This window comes from Ambystoma mexicanum, chromosome 7p (genome assembly GCF_040938575.1).
Source record: "Ambystoma mexicanum isolate Mex_15411 chromosome 7p, UKY_AmexF1_1, whole genome shotgun sequence".
Lineage (NCBI taxonomy): Eukaryota > Metazoa > Chordata > Amphibia > Caudata > Ambystomatidae > Ambystoma > Ambystoma mexicanum.
This window is the reverse complement of record NC_090939.1, coordinates 178,645,321-178,670,983: the sequence shown is the minus strand read 5'-3', so window position 1 is coordinate 178,670,983 and position 25,663 is coordinate 178,645,321. Positions and strand designations below refer to the sequence as shown.

General features: G+C 44.1%; 1 protein-coding gene across 1 annotated transcript in view; it reads left to right on the top strand.

Moving 5' to 3' along the window:
- Window positions 1-24,365, top strand: part of UMODL1 (uromodulin like 1) — a 482,641-nt gene extending 458,276 nt beyond the window's left edge. The window contains exons 14-15 of the mRNA XM_069636212.1: window positions 1,509-1,596; window positions 23,670-24,365. Of these exons, the coding sequence (XP_069492313.1) occupies window positions 1,509-1,596; window positions 23,670-23,854 (273 nt within the window). The 3' untranslated portion in view covers window positions 23,855-24,365. The remainder of the gene's footprint in view (window positions 1-1,508; window positions 1,597-23,669) is intronic.
- Window positions 24,366-25,663: the final 1,298 nt, after the last annotated feature.

The following is a 25,663-nucleotide window of genomic DNA, read 5'->3' as shown; positions in this document are numbered from 1 at the left end:
GGCCTAGCCATCAGTCCAGTCACACTAACCAAACCCCAACTAAGCTCCCCTCTTTAGACCTATCACACTCTCCTGCATTAACGGCTAAGTAGATCCAAAGCGATGTACTCTATCAGATCTTGGGCTCTTCCCTATAGATAACAAACTCTCAAGTGTCTCTGCCAAACCCAGGAAGCAGTTTGGCACAGAGGCACCCGCTGCTTCCCACCTGGGCCCATCAACATTACAGATTTTACATCTGCCTCTCCCACTGTCCCACTAGTGAATCCCACTCCCCTTTCTCGTGCAGAGCAACACGTAGCAAGGTCACCTATAGTGGTAGGTCGGTACCGGTCAGGCACTATACAAGACCACTTGCAATACATAACATGCATAAACAAGGTGATTCTACTGGGGTACTGGCACCCCAAAAATATTACAAGTAATACTAAGCAATCAATTGAGTACAAATTCAAGATGAGAACTATGACATGGCGAGTCATTTCATGTGTTTCGGACCACTATTTGGCCTTCAAGGAAATAATTATTTATCCTCTCTGTTATGAGGGTTAAATCAATTTCAACCTTCCCAGACATTTCTCTTCAGCATTCCTGATGTATATATTGTACATTCTGTTTTTAAACATTTGCCTAGTGCTGTTGCTATTAGAGAAAGGATCACAGCATATTTAATGCAACAAACTTGGTATTTGGCCCTGTCACGTATTTGATTTGCATAAGAATGGATCGTCATTTATAGGGCTTATGTGATTACATCTAATGTTTTGATATACCATGTACTGTAACTCATTTGTTGATTTAATGTATATTGATTACATTTAAGGTAATCCTGTAATAAAGTAAGAGTGACAATAGATCAGTGAGGGTAACACTTGGAAGAAGACAGGGTCTCACCTAACAAATAAACAAGATAAAAACCGCTACAACATCTGGAAACACACAGAAATTACACCCTTTCACTCAAGCAATTGTGGACCTGATTTGTAGCAAAAACCCAGCAAGGATTAGGAAATGAGCTAGTTTTTCTATAAGCCCGTCAGACAACCATAAGGAAATGCAGGGCACATTATCTGCAGAGGTCTGCAACCTGTGGTTCTCCAAACTTTTTTGACTACAACTCCCATGGTCCCTCAACATTGCATGTCCCGGGTAGGGCTGATGGGAGATGTAGTCAAAACATCTGTAAAGCCAAAGGTTTGAGACCCTTGGGCTAGAGGCTCGTGATTGACCCTTCATATGAATGCAGGTAGAAAACTTCTGCTTCAAGATCCTAGTTAGACCTCCCAGAAAGCCAGTTGGAAAATCACAGGATGGGGTGAGAGAGTTACACCTTAAAGATTTGAGGGGCCTGGGACCTGTTGGCGGGATTTCGGGCATGCTTACTTACCAGTGTCTTTGTATTAGTCTATCTAATTTAATCTTTTCTCAATCTAGGTGAAGATGTAAACATGAATGAGTTGTTAATAATACGTTTTTTATTGTTTTATTTTGTTGTGTTGTTGCTACAGGTTTGCAGCGGTGCACGATCTGTCAGAAACACTGATGCCTACGATCCAAAATATGCCCGAATCGGACCTCTGAACCTGACTCCTAGATGTAAGTCACTGGAGACTGGTGTGATGTGTTTTGCGGTGTTCACTGGGCAAATCGCGGGGGGCATGGATTGCACTTTCGAATGTTATTGGTGGGACGAATTACTACACATGTTTGTGCAAGCGACATATGCTACTTGGAAAAATGCATACGGGCATCCTTGCTCTATGGGGGAAAAAGTAAAGCGTTCACAGAAGTGTGCAAGTCAGAGGTGCGGACATGCAAAGCGACAACGATGCCCTAACTTGGCAAGCAGAGTGGGGAGACTATGCATAGCAGCTGCACTAGTCATGCACGCCAGGCGAGTCCATGCACAAATGCAAAGCAATGGGAGAAATACTGACCTGGTGTGGGCATGAAGACAAGGCAATCACAAAAGGTGGGAAACCGCCCTGAGAATTGCACGCAGAACTTGCTGCAAATCAGAACCGAGCAAGTGGTCAGAAAAATGAGCAAGTACAATGCCAAGGAAAAACGAGGACCGATTAAGGCAATTCATCATTAGAAAGTCAGGTTCACATGAAAGTGACTTCAAAATAAATGAAGACAAGCCACACAGACATGCTGGTGTACTGTATATATTTTTTTTTTATTTTTTTATTTGTAACATCTAGTTTTTGCAAACTTTTATTACAACTCCTTTTCCGGTCATTGGTGACATTTTTCCTTGTCGATTTGCACTTGTGCCTTTTAATTTAGTACTATGTCCAAAAAATTTATCACTGAGCAGGTTAGGAGAATCGAACTTCCGCTCAGTATTCGAAGCCACAGATCTTCCATCTCATCGTTTGCCGGTTTAAATTTGTTCAGATGGATAGATCTCAACTCGTTTATTGCCACACATTCAGTTGTTAGATGTTTTAATGACTCTGCATGCAATTTACAGTGCCGACAAGCTTCTTCGGTAACAGGCTTCATTTTTCTTAACACCAACATTTGGTTAGTTTTCAGAAGGTTCAATCTGAGTCTAAGGAATTTATCTCTATGATACCTCGACGGAAATTTGCACAGATAATTTGGCATTTTGTCTACTTTGTTCTTTGTTGGCCCAAGATCTAATGCTGTCGGCAATGTTGCGAGTTTGTCCACGTTGTCGATCCAAAGCCAATCTTTCAGTTTTACTCTGGCAATCTGAGGCCGATTAATCAATGTTTCCATTGAAATATTTGCGCTGTACATGATGGCTTTCACTTTCTCTGACCATCTTAAGAGCAGGCCATTGTGAAGATGATTTTCTCCTGATTTTAGTATTTGGTAGGCCGGTTCAGGATTCGGTGTTTCCGTCTTTCGTAATAATGACAAAGATTTCCATAGAACTGATCCGTATAGGCTTTCAAGTGCCATGACGTATTATGGTCATTGATAGATATTTTGGTAATCTCAGGACTTGGCGCCAGAATAAGCCTTCTAACTTAGACCAGATCTTTAGGTCAATGTTCCATCCTGCTTCTGCCCCAAATGTTAGTGTAGGGACGACTTTTTGGATATAAAACGTACGTAATGGTAGTACAGAAAATTTTCCATATAAGGTATGCAAACGTGCTCCTTGTAAGGCAAGGATTCGGGTCCGCTGGAATAGATCTTGAGTCCAGCGCCATTCACGAATTGAGGTGTTCATCAGGATTCCTAAATAGCGAATTTCCGTGACTTCTTCAAGAAAATTGTTGTCGATTCGCCATTTAAAGGACTTTTTTTTTGCAACCCGGTCACTGCCAAATCTCATGATTTTTGTTTTATTCACATTGATTGATAAGTCGTTATCAATCATGTAGGTTTCGAGCTTTGACAAAAGGCGCTGCAGCCCTATCTGGGTCTTGTCAAACAGTACCACGTCGTCTGCGTATATCACATAGCTTATAGGCTGTCCATTGATTTTTGGGGGGAAGCAGTTAACACTTGCCAATGCTGTAGAGATGTCAACAATGTATAGTTTGAACAAGGTGGCAGCGAGTGGGCATCCCTGTTTCACCCCTCTGGTGGTAATAATGGGTTTAGACAGGTCTCCATTTGCATTTAATCTTACTCTAATTGATGTGTTAGAGTATAGCGCCTTTATTGGTTGTAGCAAGGCGTTTGGGCAGTTTTGATTTTCCAACTTTTCCCATAATTTCTTTCGATTAATTGAATCGAACACTTGCTGTAAATCGATAAATGCCATGAATAGTTGATCTTTCTTGTTTAGAGCGTCGAGTTTTAACAGATTTACCAGGGCAAGGTTGTTCTCTACTCCCACGCCCTTTGTAAATCCAGTTTGTCTGACATCAAATTGGTTAACTTCTTTTGCCCATACCGATAACTTTTTTTGTAGGAATGTCGCCAGCACTTTACCAATAGTATCCAGTAAGGCAATCGGTCGATAGTTTGCCGGATCGTCTCGGTTGCCCTTCTTATATATTGGTACTATTATTGCCCTGGTCCATGAACTCGGTACCTGTTTTCTTTCCGCTATCGCCGCAAAAAGTTTAACAATGAATAAGGACCATGCGTCGCTGTGCTCTTTTAGCAGTATGTTGCTGATGCCATCGGGCCCAGCAGCTCTCGAGGCCTTTAATTTAGATATGGCCAGAAGAATGTCTTCGCTGGACTCAGTTATATTCCAAGCTGTGGTAATGTTTCGGCTATCTACGTTGTCTGGTATTTCCTTTCCTGAAAAAACACTTTGAAAGTGCCTTACCCAGTCACTTTCGGACACTCCATTTGACATTAAGGCGTCCTGGTTAACCGTTCCTTTATTCAAGATTTTCCATATTTCCCTAGAGTTGTTTTTTATGATCAAAGTCAACATTTCTTCGCCACGCTCTTGATCTCTCTGATAGGAGAAGGATTTTAGCCAATTTCGATATTGTTTTTTTCTCTGTTTTGATTCGCTCTGGGCATTTACTCCATGCTGTTTTTTTATTTTTGATAGGTCTTTCCTGAGCTGCTTTTTTTGGGTTTTCACCGATCTGCTCCATTTGTGTTTGTGATCCTTGTTATTTTCGCATGTTTTTCCAGAATAGCCTGTTTTCAGGCTAGGTAGCAGCGGTATGTAATTTAAGGGATCAACATTATCATGGATGGTCTCCTGTATTTTATTGGATAATCTGATGATTTGATAATTATTTATTCTTAATCTGTTTCGCCCATGATTTACTTCTAGTGCCTGACTATGAATAGCGCCTTTCTTTTTACACTTTAACGGCCAGGACAATACAAGTGGGTAATGATCACTGTTTGTTGTAGGTATGATTTGCAGATTGTTGATAGTTGCAAACACGTTTCTTGAAGTCCAGAAGTAATCTAGGGTCTTTTTGTATCCCATGTTCGCCCAGGTGAAGTTTGGTGGTATGTCCCCTCTCACTTGGCCGTTTGCCATCATACAGTCACGGGCTTCTAGTTCTTTACTCCATTGCTTTTGTTTTCTGTTTCCTGAGTAGCTATCTGATGATTTGAGTTTGATAGGTTTCATTTGATCGTCAAACCATGAAATGTTCAGGTCTCCACATAAAATTATTGCAAGGGCCGGACAAGTCCGTTGGTGACGATCGATTATTTGCATTACATCAGTTATAAAAACATCAGCCGAGATTTTTAGCGGGTTCCAATACACGTTCAGAATTAATAGATGTTCATTGTTATTGGGACCGTTCGTTGTTTGAAGTAAAGTTCCTTGAACATAACTATTTGGATTCGTTTTTTCGATTATTTCCCAGTTTGTTCCTGATTTTATCATTGTAATTAAACCAGAAAATGGGCGTCCCTTGATGTTTTTTCCAGCCGGATTTAGCAGTGTTACATAGCCATCTTTTGTCGGTGGCACCCGCAGCCAGGTTTCCTGTAAACAGATGGCAAAGTTATTAGTTAAGTTAACCGGGAAATCATTATATAGATGGTTAAAGCCTCTTGTGTTCCACGATATCACAGTCATAGGCACCGCAGTTTCTTCTTTTTCCAGCTAGTGCTTATTTGATTTCTTGCTATCGATCCTATTCTTTTCAATGCAGGATGGTTTGGATTTTAACTGTCTTCTTAGGCTATTTCGATGCTGATCCGAGTTTTCTTTCATTTTTGTGTTATCAGCAATTGCAGTTGATCCTTGACTGCTTGTTGAATCATAAAGTGAGATTTCGAATCCCAAGCACCTGAGGTCTTGCTTTGCAGCAAGCAACGTTGAACGTACTGCTTGGGAGTTTATGTGGAGGAGTACAATATCTGCACGAACTTCCGATAAGTATTCAACTATACGGATATCGTCGGACCTGATATTCAGTAGTGCTGGTACTGCGTGTAGTAGACACATGATGTTTCCACGATTCAAATTGACATCTAATTCGTTCTGAAAAATGTTTTCGATCATGATCTTTTGATGTGATTCCTTAGATGTCATTCTGTGAGAGTCATGTAGATTGGAGGAAGAATTGCGACTATGTGCAGATGTGTATTTTGGATTCCATACCGAATGGCATTATATTCGGACTTGGGATTGAGGTCGAGGTGTCTTCCCTTCAGTGCAGGTGAGAGTGTATCCTTTGTTCGTTCGGTTACCCCAACCTCACATGTTGCACTTTTCTGGACACCTGTTTTCTTAAACAGCGGTTTCCATGGATTTATCTGAGCTGGTGGATCTGAACTACAAGATGACATGTTTGTCAAGTCCACAGCAGATCCTCGAAGGGTTTCTTCAGCCTCGTTGTCAGAGACAGATTACATAGTGCTTCCATTAGATCTCCAGGGTCAGAGGAACTCTGATCTGATTCAATTCTCATCCGCTTTTTTGGGTGTAAAACCGGTTTGCACTTGGGTCCAACTTTCGTCTCTTCTTTTCCCTCTTTAGTGGTTGCTTTCGGTTTGACAAAACTTTTGTTTTCGCTTGACTTAGATTTCACCGGCGTAGTCAAGTTTCTTATAAATTGTTTTGTATTGCTTCTGTGTTTAGGATTAGCCTGAGTGTTCTTTTTTTTTTCTTGCTTTTTCTTTGGATGGCCATTTGTCCCTGTTGAAGGATTTCCTTTGTTTACCGTAGTTTCTAGGGTTTTGGCAGTACCCCTAAAGATGCCATATGATGCCGTTACAGAAGAGCTTGATGGATGCTCAGAGCTCTTCTCCGGTGCCATGATTATCTCTCCGCATCTTATGCGAGACTCAACAGTTGAGTCGGTCCTGCCCTCCACCAATGGCTGCTTCGAGGTGTTCGCAGTCTTATTTTTCTCAGAAACAGATCCGTTTGTCACAGACTTTGACATAGTGTTTGTGCCATTGCCTGTTAAGTCAATGGGCGCATTTGGATTGGATCCGATATCTAAGGTATTTTTACCATGTAAGTTGTCTGTTACCGGTGATTCTGCTTCTAGGTTACATTGTGTCTCTGCATCTGTTCTTTTATGAAAATTATGCGCGGAGGAGTCTCTTTTCTCCTTTCCGTATGATAGCATTTGTTTTAAGTTTTCAAGCAGTTCCTCGGTGCGTAGGTCATGACCTTTGTGATCCCTCAGCAGCTGTTCGAAATGTCTGCTCATGTATTCGGAAGATTTGGTGTTTTCAGCTTCTTGTCTTAATTGGAAGGCCACAAATTCTGTTTCAATTTTGTTTATTTTGTCGTCTATATGTCTTATGACTGCTCCGTTGTTTTGGGCAGTTTCGTTCAGGCTTTCATATAGCTTTGTGAATGGAATCAGGGCCAGAGATGTGGCAGCTAGTACGTTGTTGTGTATCTGTATAGCAGCCGCTACTGATAGATTCGATTTTATCTCAGAATCTCTACTTTGCGAACTGCCTGTGTTCTCGCTGCTTGGAATGCTCTTGTCGTTCGTGCTGATTGCAGGGGTTCTTTTCGGCCGTTGATAAGTGTGCACATCAAGGGCTTTGCCCTCTTGGCTCCTCGTGTTTGAACTGGTGTTGGTACTAGTACAGAAGTATTGTCCTTGATTTTTTAAGCATGGTGTCGAGTCAATCACCGGATTTAGGTCACGGCGATTGGTTATGCATTTCTGCCCCAAGGATTTCTGATTTGAGCCTGTTGCTGTGTCGTCAATGGAACATTCATGGTCGCCTTCATTAAGTATGCCAGAGACATTTTCCACTGTGTTGTTATTTCTTGAGGCTCCAAGAGTGAAACTTGCTGTCAGTCTTTCTTTCATTTCTTCAAAGTCGGCTAGGAGTCTCTTCGTCACGCGTGCTTCTCGCGCTGCAAAATCGATCTCTTTTAACAGCGAGGTGTTGCAGGGTCCTTGTTGTGGACCAACGGTCGAATTTCTAATTGCAGGTTCCAAAATCCCTTTAGTTGGTAAGTGTGCGAGATTTGCCACCGTTCCATTGCCTGTTATCGTAGACGGATTTAATTGGTTAAAGACCTTAGCGCCATTTGTGATTTTTTGTATTGGCGTGCTTTCTTTGCGTTGATTTTCGTGTGGTTTGATAGACAATGGAAAAGTGAATTTCAGTAATTTTGGATCAAGTTCGATGTTTGGGACTTCAAGCGCAAGCAGTTCGTTGTCTGTTACATCGAAAGGGGATTGAAATGCCTCCGCATTTATCTCGATCACCTCTGGTACCACTATATCTCTGTTTAAGTCAGCTTCTGCAAGACTAGTCCCAGGCCAAGGATTTGCGCCTAAAGTGAGGCTTCTCCTAATTTTGTTGCTGTTTCCACCGTTGTCACAATGGGATTTCGTAATTTCGGGATGGACTTCATGGGAGGCTTTTGCCTTGCTCGTCATTTCGTTCTTCAACAACGCTGTGCGTTCAGCAGCTTCATGAGCGTTTTCACTTGTGGCTTGATCACGCAGGTATAATTGTTGCGGTATTGACAGCAAATCTGCTTCCGAGTTCACTGAAGGATTGGTTTTAGAGGTCTCAACCGTCTCCTGGGTTTGACCGGTAGTGAGCTCATCCGAAGCCGGCACACGTTCTTTCACAAGCTCAACCAAAGGGAGAGCTTCTATTGAGCCCGATGTTGCGTCTTCTGTGTGCACTTCCAAAATTGTGTCCGTTAAGCAATGAGTAGTGGGGATTGCGGGAGAAGCGGGATTAATCAATCCTAACACGCTACATTTGCCACCCCCCTCGGTGATGTCAAGGGGTATACGTTGACTGTGTTCGCTTTCGGGTGCAAGGACACTTCTAATGGCACTATTTGAGTGCAGTTCAGTGCACATAATGTTATTGTCAATTTGCGGCAATGAATTCTGTGTTTGTTTTAACTTGAGCCTTGTCCAAGGCCTGTTATCCCCCATGAAGGTCTTCTTACCTGTTAACCTGTTAACTCGCCTGCAGACGGAGGCCGCGGCGGCCTGCTGCGGACTGCAGCAGACTGGACTCTCTCACGGACTCCGCGCGCGCTCCGCGCTCTTCAGGTGTTTTTAAAGGGAATTGTTCTTGTTTTCCTTAAAGGCACACTGGATCCAAGAAACAGATCCAAGAAACAGAGTACACCGCTGATCGTAGACTGTAGCTGCAGCTCCTCACTCCTACTCGCTCTGCAGCAGACTGGACTCTCTCACGGACTCCGTACTGTATATTAACAGTTCTGTGGCCTTGCTGCAGAAAAAAGACAGGAGCACATCAAACACAAAACAATAGAACAAGCCAACAAAGAAACTGGACATCCCGCCAATGCTGAACAGGATAGAGCTGATAGAAGCAGCCTGGATAGCTACCTGGGGAAGCCTCATCTTTCAGGCTTTGAGGGGCATGTAGCATCTCCCCACTGGTGCCCCATTTGGGCTGGAAGGAGGGCCTGATGTCACAGTGGTAGACAGTGATCGGGGATTGGTGCTGCTGCAGAGTTTCTAATGGCCTCTTGTGCATACTCCTGTGCCAGTGACATCTGCAGCAGCTCCCCCCCACCCCATCTTCCTCCTCCTCCATGGCAGGCCTACTCCTCATAAGGGTCTCCAGCAGGGGAGCAGGGGAGTTGCTAGGTCTGGAAAAGACCCGGGGCTAAGCTGATGTCGGAACGGTTGGGGTTGGGGGCTAGCTAATCTTTTGGCTGTAGCTCCTGAGATTGTATCCGGGGCTACAACCAAAAGATCAGGGGCTATAGCCCCCTTAGCCCCCCCCCTAGCAACGCCCCTGGTCTCCAGTCAGTTCGGTGGATGGAGATGGGACAGCCTCCATTAGGGATATATATGCCACCGTTGAGTCGTATGGAGAAGAAGTACCCCCACGGGATTGGACAAAAATATCGAATAAAAAAGACAGAATGCACAAATAGTGTCTGTTACTATAGACTTCGCAAAGATATGTATAATCATGCAAGCGTATCTTTGCATGATTGCACACTTTATCGAGATGCACATTGTTTTGTGAACTCAGCCCAAAATAATAGATATTCATGAAAATCTTAGATCGCCTTCTAACATAAAAAGTCTTAGAAAATCTGCTGCAATGATTTGTATTTTCTTCAGAAAAATGGGAATGCTTGCAGTGGTAGGTTCTGAACAAGACCCTCGCCTGAATCCTTCTGAAATAGTCCTGCACAAATCATGGACTGTTTTAATTAACAAAAACTCAGGATGTCGGTCTAAGGTCAAGCACACAACTTTCCTTGAGGAGTGATAACTGTCAGAAAAATTAAGCAAAACAATTGAAATGGTAGAGAAACGAAATGATTAAATAAAGCACAGGTAAAGTAAAATAATCATAGGAAGGGCTTCACCTATGCACCCAAAAAAACAAAAAAGGAAGTCACATAACATTAACATCTGCTAAAATAAGGAAACCTGGATGAATGGTGCAAATGGTAATGAAGAGCTTCGTGCAAAGGTTAAAAAAAGTGTTTTTGGCAAGATAAAATGTGGAAAATGTAGTTAAAAGTTAAACATGGCCACCTCTGTTGTTGATCAACCCAAAACAATACATTGCCATCGTGGCTGCTCTGGCTTGAACCTGTCAAAAGTTGTTGCTGGGGATTTAGTTTTAGGCAGGGTTTACAAGTAAGCAAGCAGGGCATATTCTAAATGCAGCCTCACCTAGTGAGCCAGAGACGAGTTGCTGTTGCCAACTGCTTCATGGAGCTATGAAAACACTTACCAGCCTTAGATTAAGCTTTTCGGCAACTTTTGTGGAGCAGATCGCCTCCACGACCCTGTTTGTGTCTGTGGACCGCGCCACTGCATGCGCATCATTTCCCCATTGCGGTGGTAAAAAGGCACAGGAATATGGTTTTGTTCCCGGATTGCTGACATTTATTGCCCGTGACGGATAATGAATCCTTAGAGGTTGAGCCTGCTTCATGCAAATGTAAACAGCATTGCATTTACATTTACAAGGACCAGTCAGTTGCCCCTTGAAACACTTGTGTATAGGTGCATAATGAATAACAAATCAATCGATCAAGTCCATAGGTCTTCAAGGCTCTCAGCCCGCATCAAACTTGAATGTGGGCAAAGACAGATAGAAAGTGAATAGTACCCCTCATTCGGGCTAATAAACGGTGGTGTAGAAGGTTGCCCAGACCAATGCCAGTGGTTCAGATTTATTCAAAATATTCCACCCATCACTTTTTTGATTGTAGTATCCCTCATTCGTCTCTCTATTGGAAGCATTGGCCGAGGACAGGCGATGCCCTTCAGAGATGTGAGTCTGCAGTGGAGCTCTCCAAACAAATAGTACAATGAGTGCCAAACTTGGAGGAACTCCCAAGCAGGGTTCTATAAAAAAATATGTACTTTACTCAACCGAACATAACAATCTAAAGCACCAAAAACCCATCCCTGTAAGGAAAACACAAAAGATAATTCAGTTTCGATATATATAGACCGCATACTCGGGGAATTATACAGTAGGAGGTAGAAATTAAAAAAAAAAATGAATAGAAAAGCACAAACATTAATGGTTACTTTTAAAGTGTTGTTGGTGAGATAGAGAAATTGGTCCTAACCACTCTCTGGGGCACTTCTAAAGGCCAGGGGACATGGCTTTTAGAATGCCTGAGAAAGGCTCCTAGACCAACAATTCACCAAGTCTCTTTAGAAGGCGTGACATCATGAAGCAGTTTCTTCTTGCTGCCTCTCCCTGGAGCAGAAGCCGAGGAATCGGTCCAAGTGCCTTGATGTGACAAGTGGCGCAATAAGGCTCAATCGGTTGGGACTACTTCAAACAGAGCATATGGATACAGGGAACTTTTTTGGTGAAATCACTCTTTTACCTCCGCGACTTAAAATTTATGAACCAATATTGGTGATGTCGCAATGGTGCGTACAGGAAAACGGAGACACTGAGTTCCCCCACTCCACTTGTAAAATGTGAAAAAATGGAACTGCACACATCTATTTACTGCGCCACAGTAGAAGTTAGATTTGAATAACTTGAGCTTGTTTACATATTAAAAATCAATTTATTGATAGCCCTTTGCGATAACACGTGTTTCGGCACATTTCATGTGCCTTCCTCAGATCAGGGCAATGTCCATCGGCTGAGTTGTCAGCTACACATTAACGTAGTTGGCGAGAGTCCCATGAGACTCTTGTAAATGAAAGCGAACTTCTGAACATTTCCGGATTCGTGCATCACGCGTCGGGTTAGCAATGATTTTTCTACTTCAAACAGAGCATCTTGTCGATGGGCAGACTTGGATTGTGAGGCTGGGCTTAATGAGCAGAAGGCCCTCAAGTACATGAGAAACTGGTGGCTCAGTCGGGGTCCAGGAGTGCCTCATTGACTCAAACTGTATTGAATGCTTCTTTGCTCCTTGTTGAATTGCTGATCAGCAGCACTGCTAAAGGTAAAGCCTCTGAATTACATGTGTGACTGGGGTCTCTACCAAGAACCCAGAAGAGCTGCAGTTCTATTCTGTACTTTCCACACCAGAGAAGAATACAGAGTCACCTGCAGGGGCACTGACTCAATTCTGGGTACGTAGGCTTCCTGGTCAAATGGTCCTCAATGCAGGGATGCCTCAAAGTGTTTCCAGCTTTCCGGCCTCAGAGTCATTGAGGGGAGAGTCACTCTCCCTTCTGTGATATCTGCCTTCAGCCCTATCGAAACTGTGAATAACAGCAACAAGAATGAATGCGTCACCACTCCTTTTATAGCAAGCTCTTAGCAGGGCAGTGGAGCATCCTCAAGTCCTATGGAAGAATTAAATGAGGATAGTTTCCTTGGGACATGTCCACCCTCTTTCACTGAAGTTCCTAGAGGATTCGGCTCCCAAGGAGCCACTTTGTGGCATAAGAAGTCCTGAGGGGAGTTATCCAAGATGGTAGAAATACGTTTTCCCTAATCCTACCTCCATGGCTGCCCTAGTTCTGCTGATGTCTTTCCTGCTGGAGGCCAAAGAGCTTTTGTCAGCAATTTCCCTTTTGCCCACTTTCCCCCTGCTCACAGGCTCGTAAAGAGATCTTTCAATCATCGCCGTCTTTGGAAACCTGCCTCTTCACACGTGGGTGAAATGCTGAGGCTAAAAAAAAGGGTTTCCTGGGTAGGACTGAACCATTTGCTTATCAGCACTGAAGAGACAATGCAATGCAAACATCAGAATTGGCCATGCTATTATTTCTTTGCACACCATAATATTCCCTTGGTAGGATATTGCTGTAACTGTCATACCATTTGTAGGATAATCGGACACTGAAAAAAATTGTCAGTGAGCATTGGAAAAGTAATTTTGAAGTTGTCATTGTGTTGTATTAATTGGCAGGCAAATGGAGACCTTGCAAGACCCTATTAATTGCACACGTTCTCCAACTAGTTTGCTTAGTAGTGATATTGGTAGAGGTGTCGATAGATCTCTGTATGATATAAGACTGTCTCCTTGTTGCCTGTCAGCTGTACATGTGAGTTAACATGGAAAACAGCTTCCAGGTTTTCATGTGCACATTTGAAGTTGCATGTAACTTTTGAGTGGGTGTGGATTATTCACCTTTCAGAAGCTGGTATGTTTTTGGATTCTTCACATCAAAGGTATAAGTATGTCCATGATAATGTTATCAAAACACCAAAAAAGTTATAGTGGGTTTAAAAAGGTTTGAAAAAAACCTTTCACCTGAAATTTGAAAGTAGGAGAGTCCATTAGAGATAAGTCACACATTCCATAACTCTACCTAGTAGGCATTGCTGGAAGTTCACCTCCAGTTCTGAACCACAACAGCAGGGCATTGTGGGTATTCAAATTAACACAAAGGCAAACCTTTTCTCCACAAAGACATTGCAATCAGCATTCAGGTCACCAAGAAGACCTTTAAGGACAGGTGTCCAAAGAACACATTGGACCCACAGCATAAGCAGGTCATTTTAGTTTGGGGATGCACAAATGATCAGGGCTGAGACAGCAAGAAGGCTCAGATGCAGTGAGGGTCCTTTCCACCATTTTGGCGCTCCCAGCATGCCTAGTGTCAGCCCAGCACCCTGTGACTCCATAAGTAACACTGGACCACTGTAGAGGAAGTCTTCACTCTGTTGGTTACTTACTGGAGGTTTTCAGGACTCAATACCTCCTCACATAAGAGTGAAGGCAGGAAAATCAAGCGGCAAGAAACAACCTTGCCAAAACCATTCTTGGGAACAGAAGGGGCATCTGATGAAATAACCGCTGCCTAGGACCAGAGATATTCGGCAGTGAGACACCTAGAGGTGTACAATATGCCTGAAGGTGCCTCGAAAGACTTCCTCCTGTTGGGTAAAAAGCAGAAGAGGGCCCTATGTTGTATACGGCTCAGGAGAAGAGCCTCAACATTCAACATGTCAAACATCCCAAAGCACTACTCCTGACAGCAACTGTTGCTGAGGAGAAGCAAAAGGACTTTCGGCCAACACAAGCCGTCAAGCCACCGTCAAACCAGTGAATCTTCAGGGAGCAGATTGCCACCGGAGGCATGAAACCCTTTTTGGCACCAAGGAACCAGCCAATCCAGGCAGTCGAGCTGAGCACTTCGAAGACATTAGCGATGTGACAAATCCCTGTGAGACGAATAGCAGAGCTGGAGATAACTGCAGATAATCCCAGCGTTACAGCATTTAGTCGCTGATTCTTTTTTTTTTATTTTATTTTATACGGTTGATACAAACCTTTAAAATATATTCACACACATCAATAATCACAAAAACAAAGGCCAGAACAAAAGTGAAAACAACAACAAAACAAAGTAAGAAGCCTCACGTTACTACCACCACCATCACAGACCAGGTCCGTCCCCGGTCATTAAACCCCAAAGATTTCACATCATCCAGGGCTCAATTCCAAAACTCCAGGGATCGTGTCTAGTCGAAGTTCCATTATCTTTAAGAAATGCGTCAGTGGGATTAACAGTTTAGGATCCGTTCCGTTGAACATATAACCCCACCATTCGTCTGCACACAATGAGGGGTGAGTCCTGTTCCACAGGCCCAACTGCAATGTTCTTTGATTACGAAAAATGCTACAAAATAGGACCAAGTGTTTCAGTGTTTCTATGTCTTTTGCACAGAATCTGCACAGGTTGTTTGTGGTCTTATTGCAGCTCCACGTTTGCAGGCGTTCCTTTGTTTTGAACAAGTTCATGCGAAACAACATGAAGCCCCTCCGTGCCTGAGGGTCAGGAAAAAGGCTAATGTAACGTTGAGCCGTATTGAAAGCACGTGCTTCAGCTGGCACGTATATCATCAATTCTGCAAGGGCTCCTTGGGAGCAAGTTCTCTCCCAGTCCAGGCGCCAAATTTTCAGTTTTGCTGCATCTGGATTTTCGTGAAGCAAGTTAATATTGATGTTATATTCGTCTAGTAGGCTTTCGCACCGCTGTATCCACAAAGATGTTTTCTCGAGCACGTGTCTTTTGGAACAAGGATGACAAATTCCAGGTAATCCTTGCCTGTAGTGAAATGAACGATAACTCATATCTGATGCACGAGGTCATAGTCCCTCTTGGGAGACCCAACACTTTAGTCCAAAATTGGTTCTCCAGAGAAGACCATACTTCGTAAGAACATCCCAGTGCCTTCTCAGCCCCATAGGTCAAAACAGGAATGACGTTTTGTAGATAAGAGTCGTGAGGGTTCTAATGAAAATTTACCGAATTTCTTTTTCATACAAAGCGCTTGACACACCAACTGAGTGCATTTCCTTTTTGTGTCAGCTACCCAGGGAGCATCGTTGATACAAGAGCTTAGAACCATGCCTAAGTATTTGACATTTTGGGATAATGTCACCGGTGCACCTCCTAGATGCCATTTGAATTTTTTTGCTTTTTTTGAAGTGGCTCCTCTCAAGTTCTTAAATATTAAGATTTCACTTTTTTTTAGCATTGATCTGCAACCGGTTCTCGGTTATGTAACTCTGAAGGGCGTCAAGTTTTCTTTGTAAGCCGACAGGTGTTAAATCCATTACAACAAGATCGTCGGCATATAGGAGTCAGCTTATGTGAGCCTTGTTTATTTTCGGCGGGAAAGAAGTTACAGCTTCTATCGAATATGTCCGATATAAACAAGCTGAAGATGGCTGCAGCAAGCGGGCAGCCTTGTTTTACCCCCTTATGTGTGGTAATCACTGTAGACAGTATGCCAGATTGATCTAGGCGGATCCTTATAGTTGTATTGGTGTGTAGCTCCTGAATTGCGGCCACTAGCTCTTCTGGACATCCCCATCGGCGCAATTTTGACCATAATAGGTCCCGGTCAACAGTATCGAATGCGCTCGAAAAGTCAATGAACGCCAGGTAAATTGCTGTGTTAGATTTCAGGGCCTCCATTTTTGCCAGGTTAAGTAGTAGTAAATTTAGGGAGCACCCCACTTGTTTCACAAACCTAGACTGCCGTGCGTCTACATGGGCAGTTTCTACAGCCCACTCTACTAGTTTTCTTTGCAGAGTGGTAGCATAGACCTTGCCCAGGACATCTAATAAAGCCACCGTCCGATAATTTCTAGGGTTTGATCTGTCTCCTTTTTTGAATATCGGTACGATGATTGCCGATTTCCAAGACTTAGGAGAGTGACCCGATTTATTTATTCTGTCGGAAAGGGTTATACAAAACTCAGCCCAAATCTCGGGGCATTGCTTGATGGTGTAGTTGGTTAAACCATCCGGGCCAGGAGCTCTTGAATTATTGGCCTTCGTAATAATTGACACAATGTCATTTTTAAAATACTTGAGTGCAGGCGGTGGAAAAGTCAATGCACTCTCGATGCCCGAAATCCTATACCCCTTGTATAAATTCTCAAAATGAGAAATCCAGGTTAATTCCGTCACCAGGCAAGTTTGTAAAGCCTTTTGTGGGGCCTGTGTGTTATTAATGATCCTCCAGAACTCACTTGTGTTTTTGTTCCTTAGGGCAGATAGCATTGTTTCGGCGTCCTTTTGGATGGTCAAATGCACGTGTGATTTCATCCAGTTCTTGTACCTCTGTTTTACAACTCTAATTTAGTTCTTTTGCAGTGTCAGGTCCAATTTCTGGGCCTGTCGCATCGCCTACCTCTTCTGTCGTTTGCGTTTCTGGATTTCAGGGTCGAACTAGTGTTTGCGGACCATATTTAGGTTCTTCAGCCCAACGTTCTTGGTCTTGAATTGCTGCAATAGATGTTCATATTCTAAGTCGGAGTTATAATGACCGTAAGCCATTGACAGCTGGGCAACTTTGTGATCCTCGAGTCAAAGTCTAACCCTATTCGCCGCAACCGAGACAGGATATTGCCACCTAGGCAAACCTTCCTGTGTCGATGTTGTGAAATTTGATATTAACATGTCGTGGTCGCTACTTGATTTTTCCTGATCCTAAAAGATTTTATTCAAGCATGCAAATCGATAGACACAAACATGTAGTCAATTGTCGATGATGAATCTTCACGTTGCCAAGTTTTTGCTGCAGGCAAGTCCCCAATGGTGTTACCATTCAACATTAGCAGTTGCCTCACTTCCATTTCTTCTAGCCATTCATGTGCCAGAGCCTTTTTACCCTTTGTCACATGATTAAAAAGGTCAATGTTCAGGTCTCCACATATCATAATATTCGGGCTTGTCATAGAATCGTAGAGGGCATCTAGAATTTCCGCAATTTGTTCTATAAATTCTGTTTTACCTGCCCTCAAATGATTCCAGTATACGTTTATAATTGTTATTTAATCAGTGTGGCCCAAGCCCTTCGCCTGTTTTATTATTGAGGTTTCCTGAATGTAAGGCAAATGGGTTGTGGATTTTCGGATCCTAAAGCCCGAGGCCCTGTTTACCATCGTTAATAGACCCGCAACCGGGTGCCCTTTTTCCAATTTTATCACAGGGTTCAAGGCCACCTCACAAGCACTTGAGATTGGGGATTCTTGGAGCCATGTTTCCTGTAAGCAAACAATTGTTAAACCCTCCAACCAGTTTGTTTTAAGGAGGTGGGTAAAGCCTCGAGTGTTCCAAGAGGCCACCAAACACTCACTCCCAGTGATCGCTTCCTGGCATTATTGCTGGGCATTTGTGTTGAGCATTGCAGCAACCCAGCCCCAGTCACGGATAGCCCCATCTGTGTTTAGACCACTGTTAGTATTCTCAGGTAACAATTTTGAATCTTGCTTTCCACATATTGTAATCCTTATGTCCATTTTAGATGGTTCCATTGTCCCCACATTCTCTTTTGGCATCTGAAGAAAGGTTTTACCCTTGACTTTTATTATTTCAAGCGAGGGGCTCGCTGGCCTGTCCCTAACCATCTTCCATGCACCTTCACCCAAATGGTGAACGATGTCTTCTTTAGACTGAGAGTGTAACACTGTGCTCTGTTGTAGACAGCTTAGATCGTCCTGGGAGCCACGTATATCTGTATCAATAAGGCTCCTATTAGAGACATCCAGCGCATAGACCTTGAATCCAAGTGAAAATAATGCAACGTTAGCTTCAATAATTGTGTTAGCTATAAATGACGAGATCACATGAAGAATTACTTTGTCGTGCTTTCTTTCGTTTGGAAATTCGACAATTTTTAAGTCGTTAGACTTAATGGTGCGTAAGCTTGGAATTAGGTCGAATAATCGAATGATGTTTGCTCGATTTAGGATCATCTTATCCTTTGAATCCATCCTCTCAATCATCACTTTGAAGGTTGGCGTTGTGTCTTTCTCTTTTTCTTTCATTTCTATTTCTTTCGAGGGCACTTCCACGTGCATCTGGTTTGATGCTTGTTGAGTTATCTTTTGTGTGATTTCTGTGGATGATGCCATCTCCTCCGACAATGCCATGAGTGCGAGTGGCATGTGAGTCCTCTTTTCTAAACAAGTCATTCCGATAAGCTTGTTCTTGTTCTTTGCATAATTTCCGCCTTCTTTCTTGCATTGTCACAAACAGTGGACTTACTGGGGCAGTTTGACCTGACGCAGAAGGTATTGTTGCCGTTACAATGTAACATATTCGGGTCATCTTGATTCCTGCATTCTGCACAGCCACCGTGGAGTTGGGAATATGAACTTCGACTACAGAGTCGCCTTCCTCCTTGTCGACTTGAATTTCCGTTTGAACGGGTCTGGGTGTGTTTACAAGGGTTGATTTAATACAAGTAGTTTCAGCACAGATCTTGCGAGGGGCAACTGATGAGGTCACAACTTCTTCCAACCCATCATATGTTGACATATTTAGAAGGGTCGCTGAAATGTTGATAGGCGGTAATTCTGTCTCTTTCGGTGCCTGTTGGGTGGCAGCTTTATTTGACAACTTTGATTGTTTAGTGCTTTCCTTTGAGTCTTATTTACTTGATTAATTCGTCACTATTGGGACAAACTTTATGTTCCTCAAGAATTTTCTTGCTCCTGTATTTTTGTTGTTTTTCTTCACCGTCTGATTCTTCAATTTTTTTGCGGGTTTAGTAAGCTTACTTTCTGGCTTTGCCGATTCTGGGCAAGTATTTGAGATGTCACTAAAGATCGAGAATACGTTGAGTTTCTCAACTCCTTGTATGCTAGATAACACACTTTTTTCTGTACTTGGTTGTGGTACTATATTAGAAGTTGTTGGCGTTTGATCTTCAATACCTAGCAGTTCCTTACTAGCTCCAGCCTGCTCGAAGGCCGTGTTAAATGAAATGTTCAAGATTTGCTCACACGCAAGAGGGTTGATAGCTGCTTGGTCCAATATAGTGGGCACTGCTCGAGCACTAATTGATTGTGAGTTGATGACCAAATCCGTACCCATGTTTACAGTGAGATCAGGAGTCTTATCAAGCCGTGTTGGGGCAGTTATCGCGGGCCCTCCAGAGGCAATTACGGCTTCTCTTCGAACAGTCTCTGAATCGCCGTCCACAGATTGCATTGTGGGTTCTCGACACGCCCCCAAGGGCAGTTTTGAACTTATTTGCTGTGTGTTGATTGATCGATTGATTTATTTATAGAGCGCTTTACACCAAGGCGCTGTACAATGGAACAACAAAATACATAGTAATAACAACAAATAACAATGTGAGCAAAGTGGCAACTTGAATCATTCTACAACAAAACAGTGCAAAGAGCACTTGACTGAGAGGGGGGAGAAGTGGAGTGGGAACAGGAGAGTAGAGGGAGGGACGGGGAAGGATTGAGTGAGTGTAGAAGGAAGGGAGAGAGAGTGTAAAATAGAAATGGAAGGTGGGAAGGGAGGGGAGGGATTAGAAGAGGGGAAAGACGGGGGAGTAGAGAGGGCAGGGGGGCGTCAAGGTGGGGATTGGATGAGGAAGGATTTAAGGGACATGCGAAATGAGGTGAGGGTAGTGGAAGAGCGGATTGAGAGGGGGAGAGAGTTCCAATGCAGAGGAGCAAGAAGTTGGAAAGAGCGGAACCGGGAGGAAGCGCAGGGGGAAGGAGATACAGAGAGAAGGAAGTGGTCAGCGGAACGAAGGGAGTGAGAGGGGGAGTAGAAGGAGAGAAGGGAGGAGAAATAAGGAGGGGCAAGACCATGAAGGGATTTGAAAACAAGGCAGAGAAAGTGGAATTTTAGTTTTAGAAGATGCGGGAAAAGATGAGTGAGGAGATTAGGAGTTTGGTAGCATGGAATGTGATGGAGAGACGGATTTTGCAAATATTGTAGAGGTGGTATCTGCAGGAGCGGGAGGTGAGTGAATTGTGTTGCCAGAAGGTGAGAGAGGAGTCAAAAAGAACACCAAGGTTGCGAGCATGAGTGGAGATAGGGAGATTGGAAGGAGGAAAGTGGATGAAAGTGTGTTGTTACTGTTAGGTTCACTTGATCTATTGGAACCTACTAGGGCCAGTCCTTCGTATTTAAACAATGCCAGCGCTTCACAAGCTACTTCGGCTAAGAGCTTTTTGTCAATAGAGTCGTTTCTTCTCTGGTCGCCTAGAGATTTCAATGAGGCATCCAGGTTTTTCAAGGTTTCCTTTATGTTGCTGGAGTGCTGACTGCATATATGCTCCAAGTGGGCTACCTTAGTATTCATCAAGGCAGTCAACGTTGTGAGATCTTCGTTGTATCATTCAAATTTTCATATAGTTTCATGAATGGGGCCAAGGAAATTGCTAGAGAAGACAGGATTGCTGTTTGTAGCTCAACAGTCAAGATAAGTTCCTTTGCCACTAAATTTCTGACCTCCGAGGTGCGCGTCCTCACCTTTCTGGGCCTATGAACTCTTCCCCTCCTTAATTTCGGGAACAGACGTTCTATAAAAGAACAATCAGACAGGTCACCAATGTCCGATGTGACCGTGCCAGGGGATTGTGAGTTACGCACACTCGTGAGCGTTTTGTTCAAATGTAGGTGTTTTGTGTTGACAACCCTCTTTTGCGAGTTCATTTGATTAAAGGGCGAGTCGTCTGAAGAAGCCATACTTGTCTTCTCTTTTGCACCACAGGGTGACAGCTTACTGCGTTTATATGAAACATTTACCCATATATCCTCATTTGGTTCGTTTAGTAACGCATTCTGGCGTTTGGGGCTGTTTTTTTAACGTTCTTGCTAGGCCCCATTGAGCCCTTCATTGCTGTGCCACTACATACTTTGTTCATGGAGATTAAATTGTGCAATATGTTGTTGGCCACACCCAGTGAATCCCGACGTTCTTCGTGTCGGTGAGCCGACGGCCCGCCATCTACAGCAGCGGCTTCAGTTATAATTAAAACTTGATTCTGGCCGTAAGTCTCCTTTAGCCTGCCAAATGTTGTGTTAAATACTTCATCGTCCATGTCCCCATGTGGGAACCGACGTCCCTCAGGCAGCAAGACGGGCGAGCTAGTAATCATGAACGCACCCTCGCTGCCGATCCCCGCTGCAGCCCCAGCCACATCTGCGCGGAAACCGCTGCCGCCGCGAACCAACGCAGCAGCCCCGCCAGACTTCACAGCTGAGCGGGGGCGAGCCAACAGGGAGGTCCGCCCAGCCACGGGAGAACCCCCGGCATCCTCGCCTCAGGCGCCGCCCCCAAGCAGCGTCCTCGCCTCGCATGCATCACACAGGGCACGCGGCGCAGCGTCCTCTCCGGTTCTCGCATTGATCGCGTGAGCCGGCGAACCAACACCGGACACGGGCAAGACCTCGACCCCCTCGCCACTCCCACGGGACCCACCATCGTGCCCGCTTGCACACACGTCCACCGCATCAAGTGCCGGCAGCGCGCCTGGTAGGTCGCCATTCTCAGTGTTGTAAGACTGTGTGTTTTTGCTGAAGACCATACCACCAGGTAGCGCCTTATCTGGGGTAGCACTGCCAGCGCCATTGATGTTAATAATACTGTTACATTTACACACTGTTCTGGCCGGCTCATGTGTATCATGTGTATCATGTACCACAGCACAACATAGATGCAAATGTTTAGTATTACCAAGTTCCGCTTCCACGTCCAACTCCTCATCAGAAGCATTCCCAATGGCAATGTTTAACTCATCATTCATAGAGACACGGGAGTAGAGCTGACTTACTTTTCTATTTGGCAACCGATTTAGAGCACAAGGCTCTCCGGTAACCTCCATTCCTCCTGTATGTTCACGCTTCTTCTGTGCCCTTCTTCTGGACACAGGGGTGGTTTGCGCAGCCATTAGGCAGCCGCACTGACGGCACTCACCAAACAGCCTAACAGTAGTGAAGTACAGCCCTTTCTCCACAGGGCTTACGCCACAAGGGCTGAAGAGGCGGCCTTCTAAGGTCAGCTGGTCAGGATACCTTAAAGGCACACGCACTTCAGCAGTTCAAAGGTCCACAGGATGCAGGATACACTCGCCACAGCCTAACAGTAGTGAAGTCCAGCCCTTTCTCCACAGGGCTTACGCCACAAGGGCAGAAGAGGCGGCCTTTTAAGGTCAGCTGATCAGGATACCTTAAAGGCACATGCACCTCAGCAGTTCAAAGGTCCACAGGATACAGGATACACTCGCCACAGCCTAACAGTAGTGAAGTCCAGCCCTTTCTCCACAGGGCTTACCTTAGTCACTGATTCTAACCAACAAGCCTCGTGTCTCAAAGACACTGCTAAAGTGCATAAGCTGCAGCTAACCCATTGAGCCTCCCGCTGGGACACACCGCCACAGGCACTGAGTACTGCTGCGTCAACTCCAGGTGTCAAACCAGAGCTTGAACTCATGTAAGTGCCGGGATGACCAGCTGAATGCTGTTGAGCCACTGGAAGACTACGCTGGGGAACATTTGGGCTAGGTGCCAGCCTGACGCACAGTAGATACCCTCACCACCAGGTCCTACATTGGCACCTAGTGACTGGTCATATCCCCTTTCCCTACCATGACCATATGAAAGATTCATGAAGATTATTTTTTCAAATATTACCTATTCTCCTGCAGTTCTGTTCACAGTTATCCACTCTGCCTATTGTAGGTATCCGCCTAGCTTGTACTGTATTTTTAATTGCTTTTGGGGGGGGGGTATTTTGTGCTTTATTACACATTGCATCTAGAGTAGAGTGTCCTATGTGTCCTTGCCATACTGTGATTAGTTAAATGCTAAAATGTTATCTAATGAGATGGAGCTGTGGTAGATACTTGTGCATGTTTATGATTTAAACACCTCTGTAATTCTTCTGGACAGAATAGGAGTTTGTCACAACCCCACATTGTCTAAAACGTCGATATGAACTTTCAAACACATGATGTACTTGATTGGTAATTAGCATTTCCAGTCTGTCATTGCAACATATTTCACACGAATATATGTAGCTCCAGTAAAAGACCACCACATCTATTTGTAGCATAAACAGACTAACTTTTCTTTCCCTCTCTCCCTTTGCAGTATCAGCTCGGCCGGCTGTCAGCGGCACTATGGCTCCGGGATACGTGGTTCTCATCTTCCTGGCAACTGTCGCCGTTATCTCAGGAGTGGCTACTGTTCTGATCTACCGATATTACCGCCGCACCGGGAGATACGACTTCAAGCCCAAATGTGCTAGAACTGGCTACTCTGTGTTCTCAAACTAACCTGACATGTCAGGGCCAGTTCTGGCGATAGCCCGTCAAGACCCAGGCTGCATGCTTCTGATGACGTCCTTTGTATTTGGCTGACGCATGGTAGAGATTGCAGTTTAAAGCCTTATTCACCGAGCATTTCTGCTGCTGTGCTGTTTGGAAAAATCCTTTTAGTTGTAGGACTATTTCCATTTGGGTGAAGAATAGTTACTCTTTGGTGCATGGCCAGCATTTTGTTAATGTACTATAGAATTCCAGAGACTAGACTTATTGGCAGTGGTAGAAGTGTACCGAAAAAAGTAGTGGAACTGTGGTCTCGGCAGGAGAGAGGGTAGATGGAAGCAAAGAGCAAAATATGACTAGTGTTGCGGCTGGGCCATTCCAATAGTTTAAGTGACTAGTAACTAAGACTCCTATTACAACTTTACACTTGCACAGGGACACGAATGGACAGATCCTCTATTTAGAATGGTGAATATGGTTGTAAAAAGTAGAGGAGTGGTAAACAGAAAAAAAATAAAAGTAGTGCAACACCGCGTCCAACCGTTCCCGCTCACTTCGATCACTGCGGAATGGCTCCTTACTAATTAGGGTTTAATGCTGTGTGTGTTTCCTCCACGTGTGAATGAGCAAAGTGTCCCCCTCTGCTTCTAAGAGCAGAACGGTACATGTATGCATACACAAACACAGTTTGCACATGTGCAATTTACATTAGCAGCAAACTTCATGTAGTGTAAATGTTTTTGCGCTTCATTACTTGGATTGCACATGTGGCAGTGGAAAATGAAAGGCGTAAAAGCTTTGCATAAGGCTTGTATGCATTTAATCCACGTCCGGCCCCATTTTCATGTATTTGTGTGGTGGAGAGAAAGAGTGGATCGTCACTGATGCTTACGCGGCTTCCTTCCTCACTGCCATACAAATGCTTTGTGCCGGTATGGGGTTTCATGCCAGTGCAAATGTGGTGGATGCTTTTTGCGTCAGGAGGACTCCATAGGAAACCATTGTAAATACTGCCTGTCATGCGTCCATACGTTTACTTCATTTGCACAGGGAAGTGCAAAAGGGCAGCGTACAACTGTGTGCAAAGGCTTTTTCCACCCCCTTGGCACTCGGCCCTGCAAATGAGAAAAATACAGCGGTGGGGACCCCTTTTGTACAGATCCCCGCTGACGAATTACGAGGAGATCCCAAAATGTGCTCCAATATTAGCACATGTGCTCTGTCTGTGCTTGTGCAAATGTACTGTAATTCGAGAGAGTTAAAGCTTCAAACGCCCCATAGAATTTAATGTAGCATAATCAGTACTTAAAGCAAAGTAAATACTTAACTCACATATTTTGGCGTACATTGTTATTGCATTCATGAAAAAAAACAGAATCTGTCCCTTTTCCAGCCTCTACCTTTGTTCCAATTGGACCGCAATTGTTCATGGTGGAAACAAGGGAAACATTGTCTTCATAACAGTCAGATACCTGGAAAACATAGCTGCAGCAAAGCCCCCACAAGTGCAATCGCAGTGTATGGAATGCTCCTGAGGTGGTATTGTGATACACTTGCACATGCGCTATCATATTAACACCAGGGAAAATACAGCACAAGCGTACTTGCACTGGCACAAATGGAACTGCGCAAGAATAGCGATTGCGCATGTGCAAATGGACCAAAACAAGGCCCCTGAAATGATCAGGATCTGCAGAATAGATCTAGAAGTAGATCACGATTGACCGAAAGAGGTAAACGCACAAACGTTGAAAGGCAGCACATGGGTATTCGCAGGTGTTCCTCTGGGCTGAACAAAGTTAGGTGTTCACTGTAATC